The sequence below is a fragment of the Bufo bufo genome, chromosome 9, assembly GCF_905171765.1.
Source record: "Bufo bufo chromosome 9, aBufBuf1.1, whole genome shotgun sequence".
NCBI lineage: Eukaryota > Metazoa > Chordata > Amphibia > Anura > Bufonidae > Bufo > Bufo bufo.
Genome location: NC_053397.1, coordinates 5,054,543 through 5,075,502, shown reverse-complemented (window position 1 = coordinate 5,075,502; position 20,960 = coordinate 5,054,543). Strand labels below are relative to the sequence as shown.

Genomic DNA, 20,960 nt, shown 5'->3' with positions numbered 1-20,960 from the left:
CCCCGCACCACCACCACCACCACCATCCAGGAGCCCACCACAATGCTCACACTGCTTGGAGTCTGGAGTCACTTTCTCCATCAGTGAAATGAAATTCAGCAAGAACTCGGTGTTGTTTTCCGACTGTTCCAAGTCCTGGCAGTACTGCCTGCGGGAGACCGGGGAGGAGAGCGTCAGAGAAACAAGAAACGGAGGAGCGGGCGCATGATCAGGAACCAAGAGAGAGGGAACGGAGGAGCGATGGATCCTTACACTATGGCAGCCAATGAGGGGGAAAGAAGCAGGTCATGTGATCCATCCCAGCTGTGGTTGGCTGAGAATCTGCCTGACGGGAATGGAATCCTAAATCTATTTCAATTTCGAGGGACAGTACTGCCGCCATCATTCACATTTTGAGGGACATTACGGCCACCGTCATTCACATTTTGAGGGACATTATGGCCACCGTCATTTACGCTTCGAGGGACAGTACGGCCGCCATCATTTACATTTTGAGGGACAGTACCACCGCCATTTACATTTCAAGGGACAGTACCGCCGCCATCCTTTACGCTTCGAGGGACAGTACCGCCGCCTTCATTTACATTTTGAGGGACAGTACGGCCACCTTCATTTACGCTTCGAGGGACAGTACCGCCGCCATCATTTACATTTTGAGGGACAGTATCGCCGCCTTCATTTACGCTTCGAGGGACAGTACGGCCGCCATCATTTACATTTCGAGAGACAGTACGGCTGCCTTCATGTACATTTCGAGGGACGGTACCGCCGCCTTCATGTACATTTTGAGGGACAGTACCGCCGCCTTCATTTACGCTTCGAGGGACAGTACGGCTGCCATCATTTACGCTTCGAGGGACAGTACGGCCGCCATCATTTACATTTCGAGGGACAGTACGGCTGCCTTCATGTACATTTCGAGGGATGGTACCGCCGCCTTCATGTACATTTTGAGGGACAGTACCGCCGCCTTCATTTACGCTTCGAGGGACAGTACGGCCGCCATCATTTACATTTCGAGGGACAGTACGGCTGCCATCATTTACGCTTCGAGGGACAGTACGGCCGCCATCATTTACATTTCGAGGGACAGTACGGCTGCCTTCATGTACATTTCGAGGGATGGTACCGCCGCCTTCATGTACATTTTGAGGGACAGTACCGCCGCCTTCATTTACGCTTCGAGGGACAGTACCGCCGCCTTCATTTACATTTCGAGGGACAGTACGGCCGCCATCATTTACATTTCGAGGGACAGTACGGCCGCCATCATTTACATTTCGAGGGACAGTACCGCCGCCTTCATGTACATTTCGAGGGACGGTACCGCCGCCTTCATGTACATTTCGAAGGGACAGTACCGCCGCCTTTAGGAAGCTGCACTGGTGACAGGTTCCTGTTAGAGTAAAAGACCAAGAGAGTAAAGGGGGAAACAGAGAAGGGGCCCCAAAGTAAAAAACACGGAGAGGGCCCGACAAGATTGACTGTGACGGTTACGTTACCTTGGAGCCAGGAACACGCGACCTTCAGATTCAAAGGTATTCGGCATGAGAGACTCAAAATCTGTAACAGATAAGAAGAATTATCCAGCAAGTGAGAGGAGCGAGAGGGGTGACGCCCTGTGTGGGGCCGCTCCTATAGTGGTGGCATGTAGGGGAACCCTCGCCCTGCTGGGCACCAGGATCTGCTCTGCATGTATGGGTGGGACGAGCGGGATCCGGCCACAACCTTCAGGTGACATAATGAAAGTCAATGAAGTGAAGAGAAGGAGGAAGAACCACCAAGTGTCGATGGAGGAGCTGAAGGCGTCTTAATAGACACAAGCAACCTGGGGCTCTCCGACTGAGTCTGGCAAGGCATGCTGGGACTTGTGGTGCAACAGTTGGAGAGCCACAGAGTGCTACAGCTGGGATGATGGTGGATGGAGTAGGACTATCTGAAGCAGGAAGGGTCTCAGCCCCTAGAACTACAAACCTGAAGCTCATGTGATGGGAGAGCTGCAGGAACGTGCGCCACACCGTGACCGCTCCATTCATCCCTGTGCACTCCGCTGCGCCACCTGCTGTGCCTTAGTGGAACTGCAAACTGGGCCAAGAGCCTGTTCTCACCCGGGTTCTGCGATGTGACTGCCTCAGGTTTCTACAGGGGGCTCCGCGTAATCACTGTCCACCGGGGCCTGAGCTGAACTAGGGCCTCTTCACGTGTGAAAGATCGGCGTGCAGACTGGCCACATAGATGACCTGCCCGTCCACATGGTCTCCGTTCAACTGGGGAGAAGCCGGAGACTTGGGGGATTCATCTTGTGTCCTAATGAATATTGCAGATCGGCTCAATATCCTATAGCATCAGATGTCTGATATCCAGATGCATCTGTCACTGTAAACAGCCTACACATCTGTATTATACTCCAGAGCTGCACTCACTATTCTGCTGGTGCAGTCACTGTGTACATACATTACTTATCCTGTACTGATCCTGAGTTACATCCTGTATTATACTCCAGAGCTGCACTCACTATTCTGCTGGTGCAGTCACTGTGTACATACATTACTTATCCTGTATTATACTCCAGAGCTGCACTCACTATTCTTCTGGTGCAGACACTGTGTACATACATTACTTATCCTGTACTGATCCTGAGTTACATCCTGTATTATACTCCAGAGCTGCACTCCCTATTCTGCTGGCAGAATTACAGGATGTAATGTATGTACACAGTGACTGCACCAGCAGAATAGTGAGTGCAGCTCTGGAGTATAATACAGGATGTAACTCAGGATCAGTACAGGATAAGTAATGTATGTACACAGTGACTGCACCAGCAGAATAGTGAGTGCAGCTCTGGAGTATAATACAGGATGTAACTCAGGATCAGTACAGGATAAGTAATGTATGTACACAGTGACTGCACCGGCAGAATAGTGAGTGCAGCTCTGGAGTATAATACAGGATGTAACTCAGGATCAGTACAGGATAAGTAATGTATGTACACAGTGACTGCACCAGCAGAATAGTGAGTGCAGCTCTGGAGTACAATACAGGATGTAACTCAGGGTCAGTACAGGATAAGTAATGTATGTACACAGTGACTGCACCAGCAGAATAGTGAGTGCAGCTCTGGAGTATAATACAGGATGTAACTCAGGATCAGTACAGGATAAGTAATGTATGTACACAGTGACTCCACCAGCAGAATAGTGAGTGCAGCTCTGGAGTATAATACAGGATGTATCTTAGGATCAGTACAGGATAAGTAATGTATGTACACAGTGACTGCACCAGCAGAATAGTGAGTGCAGCTCTGGAGTATAATACAGGATGTAACTCAGGATCAGTACAGGATAAGTAATGTATGTACACAGTGACTTCACCAGCAGAATAGTGAGTGCAGCTCTGGAGTATAATACAGGATGTAACTCAGGATCAGTACAGGATAAGTAATGTATGTACACAGTGACTGCACCGGCAGAATAGTGAGTGCAGCTCTGGAGTATAATACAGGATGTAACTCAGGATCAGTACAGGATAAGTAATGTATGTACACAGTGACTGCACCAGCAGAATAGTGAGTGCAGCTCTGGAGTACAATACAGGATGTAACTCAGGGTCAGTACAGGATAAGTAATGTATGTACACAGTGACTGCACCAGCAGAATAGTGAGTGCAGCTCTGGAGTATAATACAGGATGTAACTCAGGATCAGTACAGGATAAGTAATGTATGTACACAGTGACTCCACCAGCAGAATAGTGAGTGCAGCTCTGGAGTATAATACAGGATGTATCTTAGGATCAGTACAGGATAAGTAATGTATGTACACAGTGACTGCACCAGCAGAATAGTGAGTGCAGCTCTGGAGTATAATACAGGATGTAACTCAGGATCAGTACAGGATAAGTAATGTATGTACACAGTGACTTCACCAGCAGAATAGTGAGTGCAGCTCTGGAGTATAACACAGGATGTAACTCAGGACTCTGTATGAGTTTGTGATCGGGGTTTCTGCTCCTGCATAATAATGGAGACTACTTACCTCTAGACTGCGGTGGTCCTGGTTTCAGCAGTGTGTGCTACATGCATTGTGTGCTGTGTGTGTAGGTAGGTACAGGGGTGCCCGCACCGATACTGCTCTGGTAGGTGGCCGGTTCCCCTGGATCAGTGCCCATTAGACATGCATGAAGTTCTGGGGTGCTACGTTGAGTTGATTTGAGGGGCACAGAAATACTGTTTTCAGGCACCTACAAAGCCACACTGAGATACCCAGCAAGTCAGTCCAAGCATACGACCACCCGGACAGGAGGCACCGTGCATTGTGGGGGTCTGGGAGGCACAGACTTCTCATGGAGGTGGGCATCGCTGGCCCGAGGTTACAGCTTCAGATTGGACGCACGGATTTAACACGGAGACAGATTGAATATTGAATGACTTTTTACTAGGAGGTTGTTCTTTTCCATATCACGTTGCCATAAATCTACCACCCACAATGCACTGGGGTGCGCGGCGGTGGGGTGGCCTGGAAACACGCAACTGATTGGACTGTCACCTAATAGGTCAGGGTGGGGGAGGGCAAGCGATGAGAGGAGAGGGGGGCAGAGTCAGAACTCTACCATTGGTTCATCAGCACTGCCAGTACAGGACCAGCGGGCAGAAGCTGTAGGGGTCCGTGCTGGTCTGGAGAAGGCAGCAAAGGGTGACTAAATGAAGACCCCCTCCCCCCCCAAATCCAATAACCCCGTGTATGGTCTGCACATGGTCAGCACGGACCCCTCCAGCTTGTACTGAAAATAGGAAGGTGGAAGGAGTGAGAGGAACGGGCGTTACCAGAACTACAACCCATTCATGAGAACTAGATGGAGGCCGCCGCTCTGTCACAAGCGGCTGCACGAGGGGGGGCAGCAAGGCAGATGAGGGGCGAGGTGGTCGGAGACAGGTGGGAACGTACAGGAGGGCGACAGACAGGTGGGGGGGGGGGGGGAAAGAAAAGAAAAGGGTCAAGACGTCTGGAGAGAAACAGGAGGGAGCCGGAAAGGGTGACCATTACTTGCCTGATTTAACCCCTTAATCACCCCAGTAACGTTGGGCCTAGAACCAGCCGCCATCATGTGCACACGCATTCTCTATATCATATATATTGCCAGGAATATATATATATACGTAGCTGCTGCTGGCGCCACATGAGACTGGTCATCACTGAGGGGATCAGAGAAGGCAGTAATACATGAGGGGGAAGGGGGGAGATGGACGAGGGTCCCACTTCATCCCACGTGGTGGAGGTCACACAGGGAGGTCGGGGGACTGACAGAAGAGCACAGACAGGAGGAGGGGTGACGGGTTCTGGGAAGTGGTAGTAGGCATCACGGGCAGGCAGGCGGGTGAGTGGGTGGGTGGTGGGTTGTGGAGGGGCAGGAAGATCTATTGCTGGAATATACTTGCCCTTAGTTTTCTTGTTTGGATCTGTGAAAATCCACCAGAGAGGCAGAAAAACAACACAAAGAAAAAGAACACAAAAGAAAAAGAAGGAGGAACGGGTGGAAAGGAGGAGGCATTACAAACAATATTTTATTCAAGAGCGGATTGAATAAAAATATTGTATCTTATAATTGTACTGAAACCAAAACAGAAAAGAAATCTCGCAAGAAACACCATGAAACATAAGCAGCAAACGAGAAATGGAGAGAAAGAAAGAAAGAAAGAAAGAACACAAAAAAAGAGTAGAGATAAGGAAGAGAGGTAGGAAAGACAAAAAGGGAAGGAAAGATGAGAAGAAAAAGAAGGAAAAAAAGAGTGTGGAATTGAAAGAATGAAGACGGAGGAGAGAAGAGAATGAAAGAAGGGAAAGGGAAGAAGAAGATTAAGTAAAGAGGACAGAAGAAAAAGAGGACAGGGAAGGAAGGAAGAAAGAGAAAGAAGAGGATGGGAAAAATAGAAGAGTAGGGAAGGAAGAGAAAGAGGAATGACCAGAGGGAAACAGAAGAGCGAAACAGGAAGCAAGATAAAAATAAATAGAAGAAAAAAGAACAGGAAGAGAAGAGATAGGAACAAGGAAGAAGAGCTAGAAAGCAGAAAGAAAGGAAGAGGAAAGTAGATAAAACTAGAAAGAGAAAAAAAAAAGAATAGAAAAAGAGAAACGACCAAACAAGAAGAGAAGGAAGAAATGAAGAAATAAAGGGAGAGAGAAAAAAAGACAAGAGGAAGGAATTAGAGAAAGGAGGAAGAAAGATTAGAACGGAAGGGATTAAAGAGGAAAAGGAGGAGGTGATAGGAAAAGAGAAGGGCAACACGGATGAAATAAGAAAGGTGCAAAGGAGAAAGAGAAGAGTGAAGAAAACAGACTGGTAGAAGAAGAAACAGGGAGAAAGGGGGGAAAAGAAGAAAAGAAGGTTCAAGAAAAGGGAAGAGATGAGAGGGATCTACAGAAAGGTGGAGAATACGGGAGGGAAGTAAGACAGAGACAAGGAAACCAGAGAGAGAGAGGAGAAGAAAGCAAAAAGGGAAGAACTAGCCACAGAGAGAGAAGATAGAATGAAAAGTATGAGAGGAAGAGAGCGCGTGAGAGTGCTGCTACCAGAGGAAGAACTTCTGAGAGTGCTGGTAAAGAGACACAACTGGGGAATGACTGTAAAAGAGAGTGCTGGCGAGAGAAGTAGTAAGAGAGTCCTAGTGAGAGAGGAAGAGTGTAAGAGAGAGCTGGTGAGAGAGGAAGAGTGTAAGAGAGAGCTGGTGAGAGAGGAAGAGTGTAAGAGAGAGCTGGTGAGAGAGGAAGAGTGTAAGAGAGAGCTGGTGAGAGAGGAAGAGTGTAAGAGAGAGCTGGTGAGAGAGGAAGAGTGTAAGAGAGAGCTGGTGAGAGAGGAAGAGTGTAAGAGAGAGCTGGTGAGAGAGGAAGAGTGTAAGAGAGAGCTGGTGAGAGAGGAAGAGTGTAAGAGAGAGCTGGTGAGAGAGGAAGAGTGTAAAAGAGTGCTGGTGAGAGTGGAAGAGTAAGAGAGTGGTGGTGAGAGAGGAAGAGTGTAAGAGAGTGCTGGTGAGAGAGGAAGAGTGTAAGAGAGAGCTGGTGAGAGAGGAAGAGTGTAAAAGAGTGCTGGTGAGAGTGGAAGAGTAAGAGAGTGGTGGTGAGAGAGGAAGAGTGTAAGAGAGTGCTGGTGAGAGAGGAAGAGTGTAAAAGAGTGCTGGTGAGAGTGGAAGAGTAAGAGAGTGGTGGTGAGAGAGGAAGAGTGTAAGAGAGTGCTGGTGAGAGAGGAAGAGTGTAAGAGTGCTGGTGAGAGAGGAAGAGTGTAAGAGAGTGCTGGTGAGAGAGGAAGAGTGTAAGAGAGTGCTGGTGAGAGAGGAAGAGTGTAAGAGAGTGCTGGTGAGAGAGGAAGAGTGTAAGAGAGTGCTGGTGAGAGAGGAAGAGTGTAAGAGTGCTGGTGAGAGAGGAAGAGTGTAAGAGAGTGCTGGTGAGAGAGGAAGAGTGTAAGAGAGTGCTGGTGAGAGAGGAAGAGTGTAAGAGAGTGCTGGTGAGAGAGGAAGAGTGTAAGAGAGTGCTGGTGAGAGAGGGAGAGTGTAAGAGAGTGCTGGTGAGAGAGGAAGAGTGTAAGAGAGTGCTGGTGAGAGAGGAAGAGTGTAAGAGAGTGCTGGTGAGAGAGGAAGAGTGTAAGAGAGTGCTGGTGAGAGAGGAAGAGTGTAAGAGAGTGCTGGTGAGAGAGGAAGAGTGTAAGAGAGAGCTGGTGAGAGAGGAAGAGTGTAAGAGAGTGCTGGTGAGAGAGGAAGAGTGTAAGAGAGTGCTGGTGAGAGAGGAAGAGTGTAAGAGTGCTGGTGAGAGAGGAAGAGTGTAAGAGAGTGCTGGTGAGAGAGGAAGAGTGTAAGAGAGTGCTGGTGAGAGAGGAAGAGTGTAGGAGAGTGCTGGTGAGAGAGGAAGAGTGTAAGAGAGTGCTGGTGAGAGAGGAAGAGTGTAAGAGAGTGCTGGTGAGAGAGGAAGAGTGTAAGAGAGTGCTGGTGAGAGAGGAAGAGTGTAAGAGAGTGCTGGTGAGAGAGGAAGAGTGTAAGAGAGTGCTGGTGAGAGAGGAAGAGTGTAAGAGAGTGCTGGTGAGAGAGGAAGAGTGTAAGAGTGCTGGTGAGAGAGGAAGAGTGTAAGAGAGTGCTGGTGAGAGAGGAAGAGTGTAAGAGAGTGCTGGTGAGAGAGGAAGAGTGTAAGAGAGTGCTGGTGAGAGAGGAAGAGTGTAAGAGAGTGCTGGTGAGAGAGGAAGAGTGTAAGAGTGCTGGTGAGAGAGGAAGAGACAGAAGCATCTGATTCAGAGATTAATCTGAATGAATCAAACTGAAAGACATTCATTATGATTCCGATGAACAGAGAAGTCTCATGCACACACCTCCCGGGCAGCGAGTGTCTGCCAGGCTCCGCATGCTGCCAACTTCTGCCCTCACCCCCAGACATGTCCCCCCTCAACAATGAAAAATCCGGGGGATGGCCGGGGGCAGGCATGAGCTGGGGGACAGGAAGAGGGGGTCACTGGGAGACACACAAGCAAAGGGGAAACTTACACTGCACCTGGAGGATCTGATCACTCAGATTAGCCCGGAGGTAATAGGAGCTGTACAGAGGCAACACCAGGCCCAGGCTGCCGGCACCAGGAGAGAGACGGGGGCAAGAGAGAATGGGGGGGGGGCGAGGGGTGGGGGGGAGAGGAAGAGAATGGGGGGGGGGGGGCGAGGGGTGGGGGGGAGAGGAAGAGAATGGGGGGGACGAGGGGTGCGGGAGAGAGGAAGAGAATGGGGGGGGACGAGGGGTGCGGGAGAGAGGAAGAGAATGGGGGGGACGAGGGGTGCGGGAGAGAATGGGGGGGACGAGGGGTGCGGGAGAGAGGAAGAGAATGGGGGGGGGGACGAGGGGTGCGGGAGAGAGGAAGAGAATGGGGGGGGGGGGGCGAGGGGTGGGGGGGAGAGGAAGAGAATGGGGGGGGGGCGAGAGGAAGAGAATAGGGGGGGACGAGGGGTGCGGGAGAGAGGAAGAGAATGGGGGGGGATGAGGGGGTGCGGGAGAGAGGAAGAGAATGGGGGGGACGAGGGGGTGCGGGAGAGAGGAAGAGAATGGGGGGGACGAGGGGTGCGGGAGAGAGGAAGAGAATGGGGGGACGAGGGGGTGCGGGAGAGAGGAAGAGAATGGGGCGGGCGAGGGGTGCAGGAGAGAGGAAGAGAATGGGGGGGACGAGGGGTGCGGGAGAGAGGAAGAGAATGGGGGGGACGAGGGGTGCGGGAGAGAGGAAGAGAATGGGGGGGACGAGGGGTGCGGGAGAGAATGGGGGGGACGAGGGGTGCGGGAGAGAGGAAGAGAATGGGGGGGGGGACGAGGGGTTCGGGAGAGAGGAAGAGAATGGGGGGGGGGGGGCGAGGGGTGGGGGGGAGAGGAAGAGAATGGGGGGGGGCGAGAGGAAGAGAATAGGGGGGGACGAGGGGTGCGGGAGAGAGGAAGAGAATGGGGGGGGATGAGGGGGTGCGGGAGAGAGGAAGAGAATGGGGGGGACGAGGGGGTGCGGGAGAGAGGAAGAGAATGGGGGGGACGAGGGGTGCGGGAGAGAGGAAGAGAATGGGGGGACGAGGGGGTGCGGGAGAGAGGAAGAGAATGGGGCGGGCGAGGGGTGCAGGAGAGAGGAAGAGAATGGGGGGGACGAGGGGTGCGGGAGAGAGGAAGAGAATGGGGGGGGGGCGAGGGGTGGGGGGGGGGGAGAGGAAGAGAATGGGGGGGGGGGGGAGGAAGAGAATAGGGGGGGACGAGGGGTGCGGGAGAGAGGAAGAGAATGGGGGGGACGAGGGGTGCGGGAGAGAGGAAGAGAATGGGGGGGACGAGGGGGTGCGGGAGAGAGGAAGAGAATGGGGGGACGAGGAGTGCGGGAGAGAGAAAGAATGGGGGGACGAGGGGTGTGGGAGAGAATGGGGGGACGAGGGGTGCGGGAGAGAGGAAGAGAATGGGGGGACGAGGGGGTGCGGGAGAGAGGAAGAGAATGGGGGGGACGAGGGGTGTGGGAGAGAGGAAGAGAATGGGGGGGACGAGGGGTGCGGGAGAGAGGAAGAGAATGGGGGGGACGAGGGGTGCGGGAGAGAGGAAGAGAATGGGGGGGACGAGGGGTGCGGGAGAGAGGAAGAGAATGGGGGGGACGAGGAGTGCGGGAGAGAGAAAGAATGGGGGGACGAGGGGTGTGGGAGAGAATGGGGGGACGAGGGGTGCGGGAGAGAGGAAGAGAATGGGGGGACGAGGGGTGCGGGAGAGAGGAAGAGAATGGGGGGGACGAGGGGGTGCGGGAGAGAGGAAGAGAATGGGGGGACGAGGAGTGCGGGAGAGAGAAAGAATGGGGGGACGAGGGGTGTGGGAGAGAATGGGGGGACGAGGGGTGCGGGAGAGAGGAAGAGAATGGGGGGACGAGGGGTGCGGGAGAGAGGAAGAGAATGGGGGGGACGAGGGGTGTGGGAGAGAGGAAGAGAATGGGGGGGGGGGGCGAGGAAGAGAATGGGGGGGACGAGGGGTGCGGGAGAGAGGAAGAGAATGGGGGGGACGAGGGGTGCGGGAGAGAGGAAGAGAATGGGGGGGACGAGGGGTGCGGGAGAGAGGAAGAGAATGGGGGGGACGAGGGGTGCGGGAGAGAGGAAAAGAATGGGGGGAACGAGGGGTGTGGGAGAGAGGAAGAGAATGGGGGGGACGAGGGGTGCGGGAGAGAATGGGGGGGACGAGGGGTGCGGGAGAGGATGGGGGGGACGAGGGGTGCGGGAGAGGATGGGGGGGACGAGGGGTGCGGGAGAGGATGGGGAAAGGGCGACAAGGGGTAAGGATAGTCGGGAGCAATGTAATTATTGGGGGGAGAGTATTGGAGGGTAAACAGCAGGAAAGCAGGATGATTGGGAAGGGGACAAAGAAGAAGGGGAGAGGGGAAGAGAGAATGTTACTAGAGGTTCAGAGCTCAGCAGCAAATACTACACCTTACTGCGCACACTGCACTCCACTGCATTCTTAAAGAGACACTGTCCTGACTAGTTTAGCTGGTGACATCGGATAGAAGCACCACTGCTCCCAGCTTTCCCAGACCCTCTCTGCTACAGAAGCTGGGTGACCGCCGCCACTGGTGCTCTCCAGGCAGCCATATTGGATTCCACCCAAACTGACAGGAGACGACTCCAGGACTGATATTTACTGGTGGTTTTATTTAAGGGGTGAACCCCAGTTCTGATGGTCGCAGCGCTCAGGACCTCATTTTTCTGCATCATTGTACAGCAGGGTAGGGACAGTGGCGCCAAACATCTATAGACCGGGAGCCGCTGATCTCTGGACACACCACAGACACTAACTAGCGGCAGAGCCCGCTGCCATCCCTACACTTGTCCACAAGATGGCAGCAGCACACCGGACCTGTGCAGAGAAGGGCATTATGGGAGTGCGGTGCAAGCGTCCGTAAGCCCTGAATCCCACCAGTACAGGCTACAGCAATGGTGTGGCCCCTGGAATGTGGCTCCTGGGAGTCAGCATCCAGCTCACCTGTAATTAGTGCTGTGTATGGGGGCGTAGGTGTAAGTCCGATCCACTTCATCGATGTACCTCTGAGGGCAAATAACAGATCACATGATAAAGTAACCCCCAAGTGCCCCCCACCCTCAATATATCCTCCTACTGCCCCAAACCCCAGTGCATACCCTTCCCCCCCCCACCCCCAGTCTATACCCCTCACCCCCAGTCTATACCCCTCACCCCCAGTCTATACCCCTCACCCCCAGTCTATACCCCTCACCCCCAGTCTATACCCCTCACCCCCAGTCTATACCCCTCATCCCCAGTCTATACCTTTCATCCCTAGTCTATACCTTTCATCCCTAGTGTATACAACTCTCACCCCCAGTGTATTCCCCCAACTGCGCCTACTCCCAGTGTATACCCCTCCCCCCACCACCAGTGAATGCTCCTCACTGCCCCTACTCCCAGTGTATACCCCTCCCCCCACCACCAGTGAATGCTCCTCACTGCCCCTACTCCCAGTGTATACCCCTCCCCCCACCACCAGTGAATGCTCCTCACTGCCCCTACTCCCAGTGTATCCCCCTCCCCCCACCACCAGTGAATGCTCCTCACTGCCCCTACTCCCAGTGTATACCCCTCCCCCCACCACCAGTGAATGCTCCTCACTGCCCCTACTCCAGTGTATACCCCTCCCCCCACCACCAGTGAATGCTCCTCACTGCCCCTACTCCCAGTGTATACCCCTCCCCCCACCACCAGTGAATGCTCCTCACTGCCCCTACTCCCAGTGTATACCCCCCCCCCCACCACCAGTGAATGCTCCTCACTGCCCCTACTCCAGTGTATACCCCTCCCCCCACCACCAGTGAATGCTCCTCACTGCCCCTACTCCAGTGTATACCCCTCCCCCCACCACCAGTGAATGCTCCTCACTGCCCCTACTCCCAGTGTATACCCCTCCCCCCACCACCAGTGAATGCTCCTCACTGCCCCTACTCCCAGTGTATACCCCTCCCCCCACCACCAGTGAATGCTCCTCACTGCCCCTACTCCCAGTGTATACCCCTCCCCCCACCACCAGTGAATGCTCCTCACTGCCCCTACTCCAGTGTATACCCCTCCCCCCACCACCAGTGAATGCTCCTCACTGCCCCTACTCCCAGTGTATACCCCTCCCCCCACCACCAGTGAATGCTCCTCACTGCCCCTACTCCCAGTGTATACCCCTCCCCCCACCACCAGTGAATGCTCCTCACTGCCCCTACTCCCAGTGTATACCCCTCCCCCCACCATCAGTGAATGCTCCTCACTGCCCCTACTCCAGTGTATACCCCTCCCCCCACCACCAGTGAATGCTCCTCACTGCCCCTACTCCAGTGTATACCCCTCCCCCCACCACCAGTGAATGCTCCTCACTGCCCCTACTCCAGTGTATACCCCTCCCCCCCACCACCAGTGAATGCTCCTCACTGCCCCTACTCCCAGTGTATACCCCTCCCCCCACCACCAGTGAATGCTCCTCACTGCCCCTACTCCCAGTGTATACCCCTCCCCCCACCACCAGTGAATGCTCCTCACTGCCCCTACTCCCAGTGTATACCCCTCCCCCCACCACCAGTGAATGCTCCTCACTGCCCCTACTCCCAGTGTATACCCCTCCCCCCACCACCAGTGAATGCTCCTCACTGCCCCTACTCCCAGTGTATCCCCCTCCCCCCACCACCAGTGAATGCTCCTCACTGCCCCTACTCCAGTGTATACCCCTCCCCCCACCATCAGTGAATGCTCCTCACTGCCCCTACTCCCAGTGTATACCCCTCCCCCCACCACCAGTGAATGCTCCTCACTGCCCCTACTCCCAGTGTATACCCCTCCCCCCACCACCAGTGAATGCTCCTCACTGCCCCTACTCCCAGTGTATACCCCTCCCCCCACCACCAGTGAATGCTCCTCACTGCCCCTACTCCCAGTGTATACCCCTCCCCCCACCACCAGTGAATGCTCCTCACTGCCCCTACTCCCAGTGTACATCTCTCATGGACATAACCAAATCTCGATCATTGCCAGTCCCTGCGCCCACTGCCCCCGGTCCCTGCGCCCACAGCGTACCTCATCCAGTGATTTCACCAGGGTCCGGATGAACTGATGCCCTTCTAACCCATCAATCATTCTCCTCCGGATCTGGAAAATGAAGCAGATGATAAATAAAAACCGCACAACCGGCGAGCGCGGCGCAGACACGGAGGACACGGAGCGGACACTCACCTCCTCCTTATTCTCATCCTCCAGCTCCGCGTCCAGGAAATCCAGGGTGACCGGCTCCTGGAAGCTAATGACCTGCAAAGAGGCGGAAAACAACAGCGCCGAGCTGAATGGCGGGCACCACAGACGCAGCATCGTACAGAATGGCTCATCTCCAAACTACTGGGCGTGAATACATATGCAACACCGCAGAGTCTTACTTGTGGCTTCAGGTTGGGATGGAGCAGGACGTAGCCGTTCAGATCAATGGCAAACATGTAACCATTGGCCCCCAACTGTGGAGAGAAGCACGAAAATTACAGCTCGCCCCCAAAGCATTAACCTCCTGACCTCAGGAGCAGCACCCCACAATAACACCCCCAAGGACATCATTAACGTGGGCCCCTCTTCATCACATACACTGTATCGCGGCATCAGTCTCTGGATGTCGTCCAAAGCAACGTCAATGCCCATAACACCGAGGATGAGCTGGTTCTGCCGATTCTGAAGGTGGGGAAGGGAACAAATCAGTGAAAGTCATGTGACCACAGCTGGACTCTGTATCTAGTGAGCTCCCCCTAGTGGTGGTTGTATGATCTGTATGTAATGAACTCCCCCTAGTGGTGACTGTATAATCTGTATGTATTGAGCTCCCTCTAGTGGTGACTGTATGATCTGTATGTAGTGAGCTCCCTCTAGTGGTGGCTGTATAATCTGTATGTAGTGAGCTCCCTCTAGTGGTGGATGTATAATCTGTATCTAGTGAGCTCCCCCTAGTGGTGACTGTATAATCTGTATGTAGTGAGCTCCCCCTAGTGGTGGCTGTATAATCTGTATGTAGTGAGCTCCCCCTAGTGGTGGCTGTATAATCTGTATGTAGTGAGCTCCCCCTAGTGGTGACTGTATAATCTGTATGTAGTGAGCTCCCCCTAGTGGTGGCTGTATAATCTGTATGTAGTGAGCTCCCCCTAGTGGTGGCTGTATAATCTGTATGTAGTGATCTCCCTCTAGTGGTGACTGTATAATCTGTATGTAGTGATCTCCCTCTAGTGGTGACTGTATAATCTGTATGTAGTGAGCTCCCTCTAGTAGTGGCTGTATAATCTGTATGTAGTGAGCTCCCCCTAGTGGTGGCTGTATAATCTGTATGTAGTGAGCTCCCTCTAGTGGTGGCTGTATAATCTGTATGTAATGAACTCCCCCTAGTGGTGACTGTATAATCTGTATGTAGTGAGCTCCCCCTAGTGGTGGCTGTATAATCTGTATGTAATGAACTCCCCCTAGTGGTGACTATATAATCTGTATGTATTGAGCTCCCTCTAGTGGTGACTGTATAATCTGTATGTAGTGAGCTCCCCCTAGTGGTGGCTGTATGATCTGTATGTAGTGAGCTCCCCCTAGTGGTGACTGTATAATCTGTATGTAGTGAGCTCCCCTAGTGCTAGCTGTATACTCTGTATGTAGTGAGCTCTCTCTAGTGGTGGCTGTATAATCTGTATGTAGTGAGGTCCCTCTAGTGGTGGCTGTATAATCTGTATGTAGTGAGCTCCCCCTAGTGGTGGCTGTATAATCTGTATGTAGTGAGCTCCCTCTAGTGGAGGCTGTATAATCTGTATGTAGTGAGCTCCCTCTAGTGATGGCTGTATAATCTGTATGTAGTGAGCTCCCTCTAGTGGTGGCTGTATAATCTGTATGTAGTGAGCTCCCTCTAGTGGTGGCTGTATAATCTATATGTAATGAGCTCCCTCTAGTGGTGGCTGTATAATCTGTATGTAGTGAGCTCACTCTAGTGGTGGCTGTATAATCTGTATGTAATGAGCTCCCCCTAGTGGTGACTGTATAATCTGTATGTAATGAGCTCCCTCTAGTGGTGACTGTATAATCTGTATGTAGTGAGCTCCCTCTAGTGGTGGCTGTATAATCTGTATGTAGTGAGCTCCCTCTAGTGGTGGCTGTATAATTTGTATGTAGTGAGCTCCCTCTAGTGGTGGCTGTATAATCTGTATGTAGTGAGCTCCCTCTAGTGGTGGCTGTATAATCTGTATGTAGTGAGCTCCCTCTAGTGATGGCTGTATAATCTGTATGTAGTGAGCTCCCTCTAGTGGTGACTGTATAATCTGTATGTAGTGAGCTCCCCCTAGTGGTGGCTGTATAATCTGTATGTAATGAGCTCCCTCTAGTGGTGACTGTATAATCTGTATGTAGTGAGCTCCCTCTAGTGGTGGCTGTATAATCTGTATGTAGTGAGCTCCCTCTAGTGATGGCTGTATAATCTGTATGTAGTGAGCTCCCTCTAGTGGTGGCTGTATAATCTGTATGTAGTGAGCTCCCTCTAGTGGTGGCTGTATAATCTGTATGTAGTGAGCTCCCTCTAGTGGTGGCGGTATAATCTGTATGTAGTGAGCTCCCTCTAGTAGTGACTGTATACTCTGTATGTAGTGAGCTCCCTCTAGTGGTAGCTGTATAATCTGCATGTAGTGAGCTCCCTCTAGTGGTGTCCATATTATCTGTATGTAGTGAGCTCCCCCTAGTGGTGGCTGTATAATCTGTATGTAGTGAGCTCCCTCTAGTGGTGACTGTATAATCTGTATGTAGTGAGCTCCCTCTAGTGGTGACTGTATAATCTGTATGTAGTGAGCTCCCTCTAGTGGTGGCTGTATAATCTGTATGTAGTGAGCTCCCTCTAGTGGTGGCTGTATAATCTGTATGTAGTGAGCTCCCTCTAGTGGTGACTGTATAATCTGTATGTAGTGATCTCCCCCTAGTGGTGACTGTATAATCTGTATGTAGTGAGCTCCCCCTAGTGGTGGCTGTATAATCTGTATGTAGTGAGCTCCCTCTTTTGGTGACTGTATAATCTGTATGTAGTGAGCTCCCTCTAGTGGTGGCTGTATAATCTGTATGTAGTGAGCTCCCTCTAGTGGTGGCTGTATAATCTGTATGTAGTGAGCTCCCTCTAGTGGTGTCTGTATAATCTGTATGTAGTGAGCTCCACCTAGTGGTGACTGTATAATCTGTATGTAGTAAGCTCCCTCTAGTGGTGGCTATATAATCTGCATGTAGTGAGCTCCCTCTAGTGGTGGTTGCAGGTAGAGTTTATCATGTAAATACTGGCTGGTGTGGGGGATTTAGGGGATATAGACTTATGATGACATCACTTGGCGGTTCTCATGATGGCGGTCTGAGGCGATGTATTAACCGCTCCTCACCTTGCTGGGGTTTCCAGACTCATCAGCTCCAGAAGACGTCAGGTTGAATACGGGCAGCGTCCCAGTCACCACCAGACCCAAACCCTGCAGAGAACAATGAAAGTGAGAATGGGGTGAGTGAGGGCAGGGAGCGATTAGGAAGGTACAGGGTGTCCGCGTGGCCCTGATGCGGTCTGTGGGGGGCGCCGCGCTCCTCACCAGTGCATCCTGGTAGACGTTCGTCCATTGAACCTGCTTTGCTTCATTTCCAGCCAAAACCATTGGACGCCCGAGAACGTCAAGATATTCCTGCATCACCCCAAAAAACGAGAAGAAATCAGAACCCGAATATCAAACATGACAAGAGACGACGAAGGGGACACCCCAAAATACACAGAAATACTGGGGGGCATCTGCTGAACCCCAACATACTGGATGTGGGTGCCCCCATGTGCCCTTTTCCGTACCTGAGTGTTTATGCGAATCGCTCCGATGGACGGAATCTCAAAATAGTAACCTGTAAAGAAGAAGGCGGTGAGAGGAGCAGCGGCGAGCGCCATATTGATGTGCACGCTCAGCCGGCCGCGCACTCACCCTTATTAGCGCAAGCCATCCACTGCAGGGGCGTGACGTCATAATTGTGCTGCCCGACCGAGAACGTGAAGACGCGAACCTACGGGAGAAAGCGACCGTAATCCCCATGAGAGCTGCAGTACACAGTACGGGGGTCTCCCACTACGGGACACAGTACGGGGGGGGTCTCCCACTATAGGACACAGTACGGGGGGTCTCCCACTACGGGACACAGTACGGGGGGTCTCCCACTACGGGACACAGTACGGGGGGGGTCTCCCACTATAGGACACAGTACGGGGGGTCTCCCACTACGGGACACAGTACGGGGGGTCTCCCACTACGGGACACAGTACGGGGGGGTCTCCCACTATAGGACACAGTACGGGGGGTCTCCCACTACGGGACACAGTACGGGGGGTCTCCCACTACGGGACACAGTACGGGGGGGTCTCCCACTATAGGACACAGTACGGGGGGGTCTCCCACTACGGGACACAGTACGGGGGGGTCTCCCACTACGGGACACAGTACGGGGGGGTCTCCCACTACAGGACAGAGTACGGGGGGTCTCCCACTACAGGACACAGTACGGGGGGTCTCCCACTACGGGACACAGTACGGGGGTCTCCCACTACGGGACACAGTACGGGGGTCTCCCACTACGGGACACAGTACGGGGGGTCTCCCACTACGGGACACAGTACGGGGGGTCTCCCACTACGGGACACAGTACGGGGGGTCTCCCACTACGGGACACAGTACGGGGGGTCTCCCACTACAGGACACAGTACGGGGGGTCTCCCACTACGGGACACAGTACGGGGGTCTTATGTAGGACAGTTACTTACAGTCTTGTTTGGCCAGTTGTATTTCTCAAAGACGTCTTGCACCCGATCCTCTCCGCCGTCCGTGAACATCATAATCATCTTATTACAGTTCGCACGAGTGACATTTGTCTGCGGTTAATAGAGAAATGAGTGTCACACCTGCCGGCGATAGCGACGCACCGCGTGTCACACCTGCCGGCGATAGCGACGCACCGCGTGTCACACCTGCCGGCGATAGCGACGCACCGCGTGTCACACCTGCCGGCGATAGCGACGCACCGCGTGTCACACCTGCCGGCGATAGCGACGCACCGCGTGTCACACCTGCCGGCGATAGCGACGCACCGCGTGTCACACCTGCCGGCGATAGCGACGCACCGCGTGTCACACCTGCCGGCGATAGCGACGCACCGCGTGTCACACCTGCCGGCGATAGCGACGCACCGCGTGTCACACCTGCCGGCGATAGCGACGCACCGCGTGTCACACCTGCCGGCGATAGCGACGCACCGCGTGTCACACCTGCCGGCGATAGCGACGCACCGCGTGTCACACCTGCCGGCGATAGCGACGCACCGCGTGTCACACCTGCCGGCGATAGCGACGCACCGCGTGTCACACCTGCCGGCGATAGCGACGCACCGCGTGTCACACCTGCCGGCGTTAGCGACGCACCGCGTGTCACACCTGCCGGCGATAGCGACGCACCGCGTGTCACACCTGCCGGCGATAGCGACGCACCGCGTGTCACACCTGCCGGCGATAGCGACGCACCGCGTGTCACACCTGCCGGCGATAGCGACGCACCGCGTGTCACACCTGCCGGCGATAGCGACGCACCGCGTGTCACACCTGCCGGCGATAGCGACGCACCGCGTGTCACACCTGCCGGCGATAGCGACGCACCGCGTGTCACACCTGCCGGCGATAGCGACGCACCGCGTGTCACACCTGCCGGCGATAGCGACGCACCGCGTGTCACACCTGCCGGCGATAGCGACGCACCGCGTGTCACACCTGCCGGCGATAGCGACGCACCGCGTGTCACACCTAATGCGCCTGATATTATTGCTTCTGTACTCACATTCTGGAGCTGGCTGAAGGCGTACTCAAACCCAGCCTTGTAGTCGGTGGTCCCTCGCGCCACCATGTCCTGCACGGCCTCTTTGATCACCTTTTTATTCCTCACATTGGCCTGGACCAGCTGCCGGAAGCAGGACACGGGCTCTGCCTTCTCGTGGAACTGCCGACAATGCAGATTATTACAACTCAGGACACAACATTGGCTGCAATAGTCTGCAGAGTGTGGGGGCCCTTACCGAAGCCACGGTCACATAGTCATCATCAGACAGGGTGTCCAGCATCTCCATGACGGACGTCTTCATGAGCTTCAGGGTGAGACCGCTCACGCTGCCGCTCCTGTAGGACACAGACATGGTGTATACAGAGAGGACGCCCCGGACGTCTCCGCACATAGAGAGGGGTCTGCCCCCAAGCAAGACTACCCCCCCCCCGCCCCCGTGTGAAGGTGTCAGTCTGCACTGTTGCTCTGGCATGCTATTCAATCCGGCTATAGGCCTCTGCCAGATAGCAAAGACTGCAGTGTATAGAATTGTGGGAGGACGCGGACGACTCTCTGGAGACTGTCATGGCGGCCACCGGACGAAGGTGCCGCTCAGCCTCATTACATTCCAGCCGCTCGACACCCGACACCGGAGCCGCACTTTACAATCTAGCGCTGAGGCCGTCATGACGCTTCCACATTATTGCCGACTGTTGTGACAAAGAAGCGCTCACTGGAAGTGACCGATTAATTCAGGAAGAAAAAGGTGAAGGTGAGCGGACGCCGCGCGGGGAATGTCAGCTCCGGGGGTGAACGCCTGACATTCACACTGCAAGGGAACAACTCTGAACGGGGGGGGGAACGTTTAACGGAGGGAAGCAAATATCAGAAGCATGTTAAAGGGCGACTCCACCCAAAATACCAGAGACCCACACACCTTATACTACAGGAAGATCTATCACTGCTGACAACCTGCCTGTGTATCCTGTCTGAGAGGTAGTCACAGCCCCGCCCCCTGCTGATGACATCACTGATATAATGACATGTGATCAGACATGAGATCACACACCTTATACTACAGGAACATCTATTACTGCTGACAACCTGCCTGTATATCCTGTCTGAGAGGTAGTCACAGCCCCGCCCCCTGCTGATGACATCACTGATATAATGACATGTGATCAGACATGAGATCCTCACACCTTATACTACAGGAACATCTATTACTGCTGACAACCTGCCTGTATATCCTGTCTGAGAGGTTGTCACAGCCCCGCCCCCTGCTGATGACATCACTGATATACTGACATGTGATCACACACCTTATACTACAGGAACATCTATTACTGCTGACAACCTGCCTGTATATCCTGTCTGAGAGGTAGTCACAGCCCCGCCCCCTGCTGATGACATCACTGATATAATGACATGTGATCAGACATGAGATCCTCACACCTTATACTACAGGAACATCTATTACTGCTGACAACCTGCCTGTATATCCTGTCTGAGAGGTTGTCACAGCCCCGCCCCCTGCTGATGACATCACTGATATAATGACATGTGATCACACACCTTATACTACAGGAACATCT

At 53.5% G+C, this 20,960-nt stretch overlaps 1 protein-coding gene across 3 annotated transcripts in view; it reads right to left on the bottom strand.

Annotated features, from left to right (window-relative positions):
- The window catches only part of CACNA2D2 (calcium voltage-gated channel auxiliary subunit alpha2delta 2), a 121,803-nt gene that overhangs the window by 9,847 nt on the left and 90,996 nt on the right, over nt 1-20,960 (bottom strand). For 2 of the 3 annotated variants that reach the window (XM_040406723.1, XM_040406725.1), the window contains 16 exons: nt 19,622-19,721; nt 19,387-19,545; nt 18,324-18,431; nt 17,494-17,572; nt 17,367-17,416; nt 17,119-17,208; nt 16,921-17,004; nt 14,132-14,215; nt 13,933-14,007; nt 13,736-13,807; nt 13,580-13,651; nt 11,495-11,556; nt 8,515-8,591; nt 5,434-5,454; nt 1,503-1,563; nt 51-148 (listed from right to left, as the gene is read on the bottom strand). In XM_040406723.1, the coding sequence (XP_040262657.1) occupies nt 51-148; nt 1,503-1,563; nt 5,434-5,454; nt 8,515-8,591; nt 11,495-11,556; nt 13,580-13,651; nt 13,736-13,807; nt 13,933-14,007; nt 14,132-14,215; nt 16,921-17,004; nt 17,119-17,208; nt 17,367-17,416; nt 17,494-17,572; nt 18,324-18,431; nt 19,387-19,545; nt 19,622-19,721 (1,292 nt within the window). The remainder of the gene's footprint in view (nt 1-50; nt 149-1,502; nt 1,564-5,433; nt 5,455-8,514; nt 8,592-11,494; nt 11,557-13,579; nt 13,652-13,735; nt 13,808-13,932; nt 14,008-14,131; nt 14,216-16,920; nt 17,005-17,118; nt 17,209-17,366; nt 17,417-17,493; nt 17,573-18,323; nt 18,432-19,386; nt 19,546-19,621; nt 19,722-20,960) is intronic. The other variant, XM_040406724.1, reaches the window with a different exon arrangement.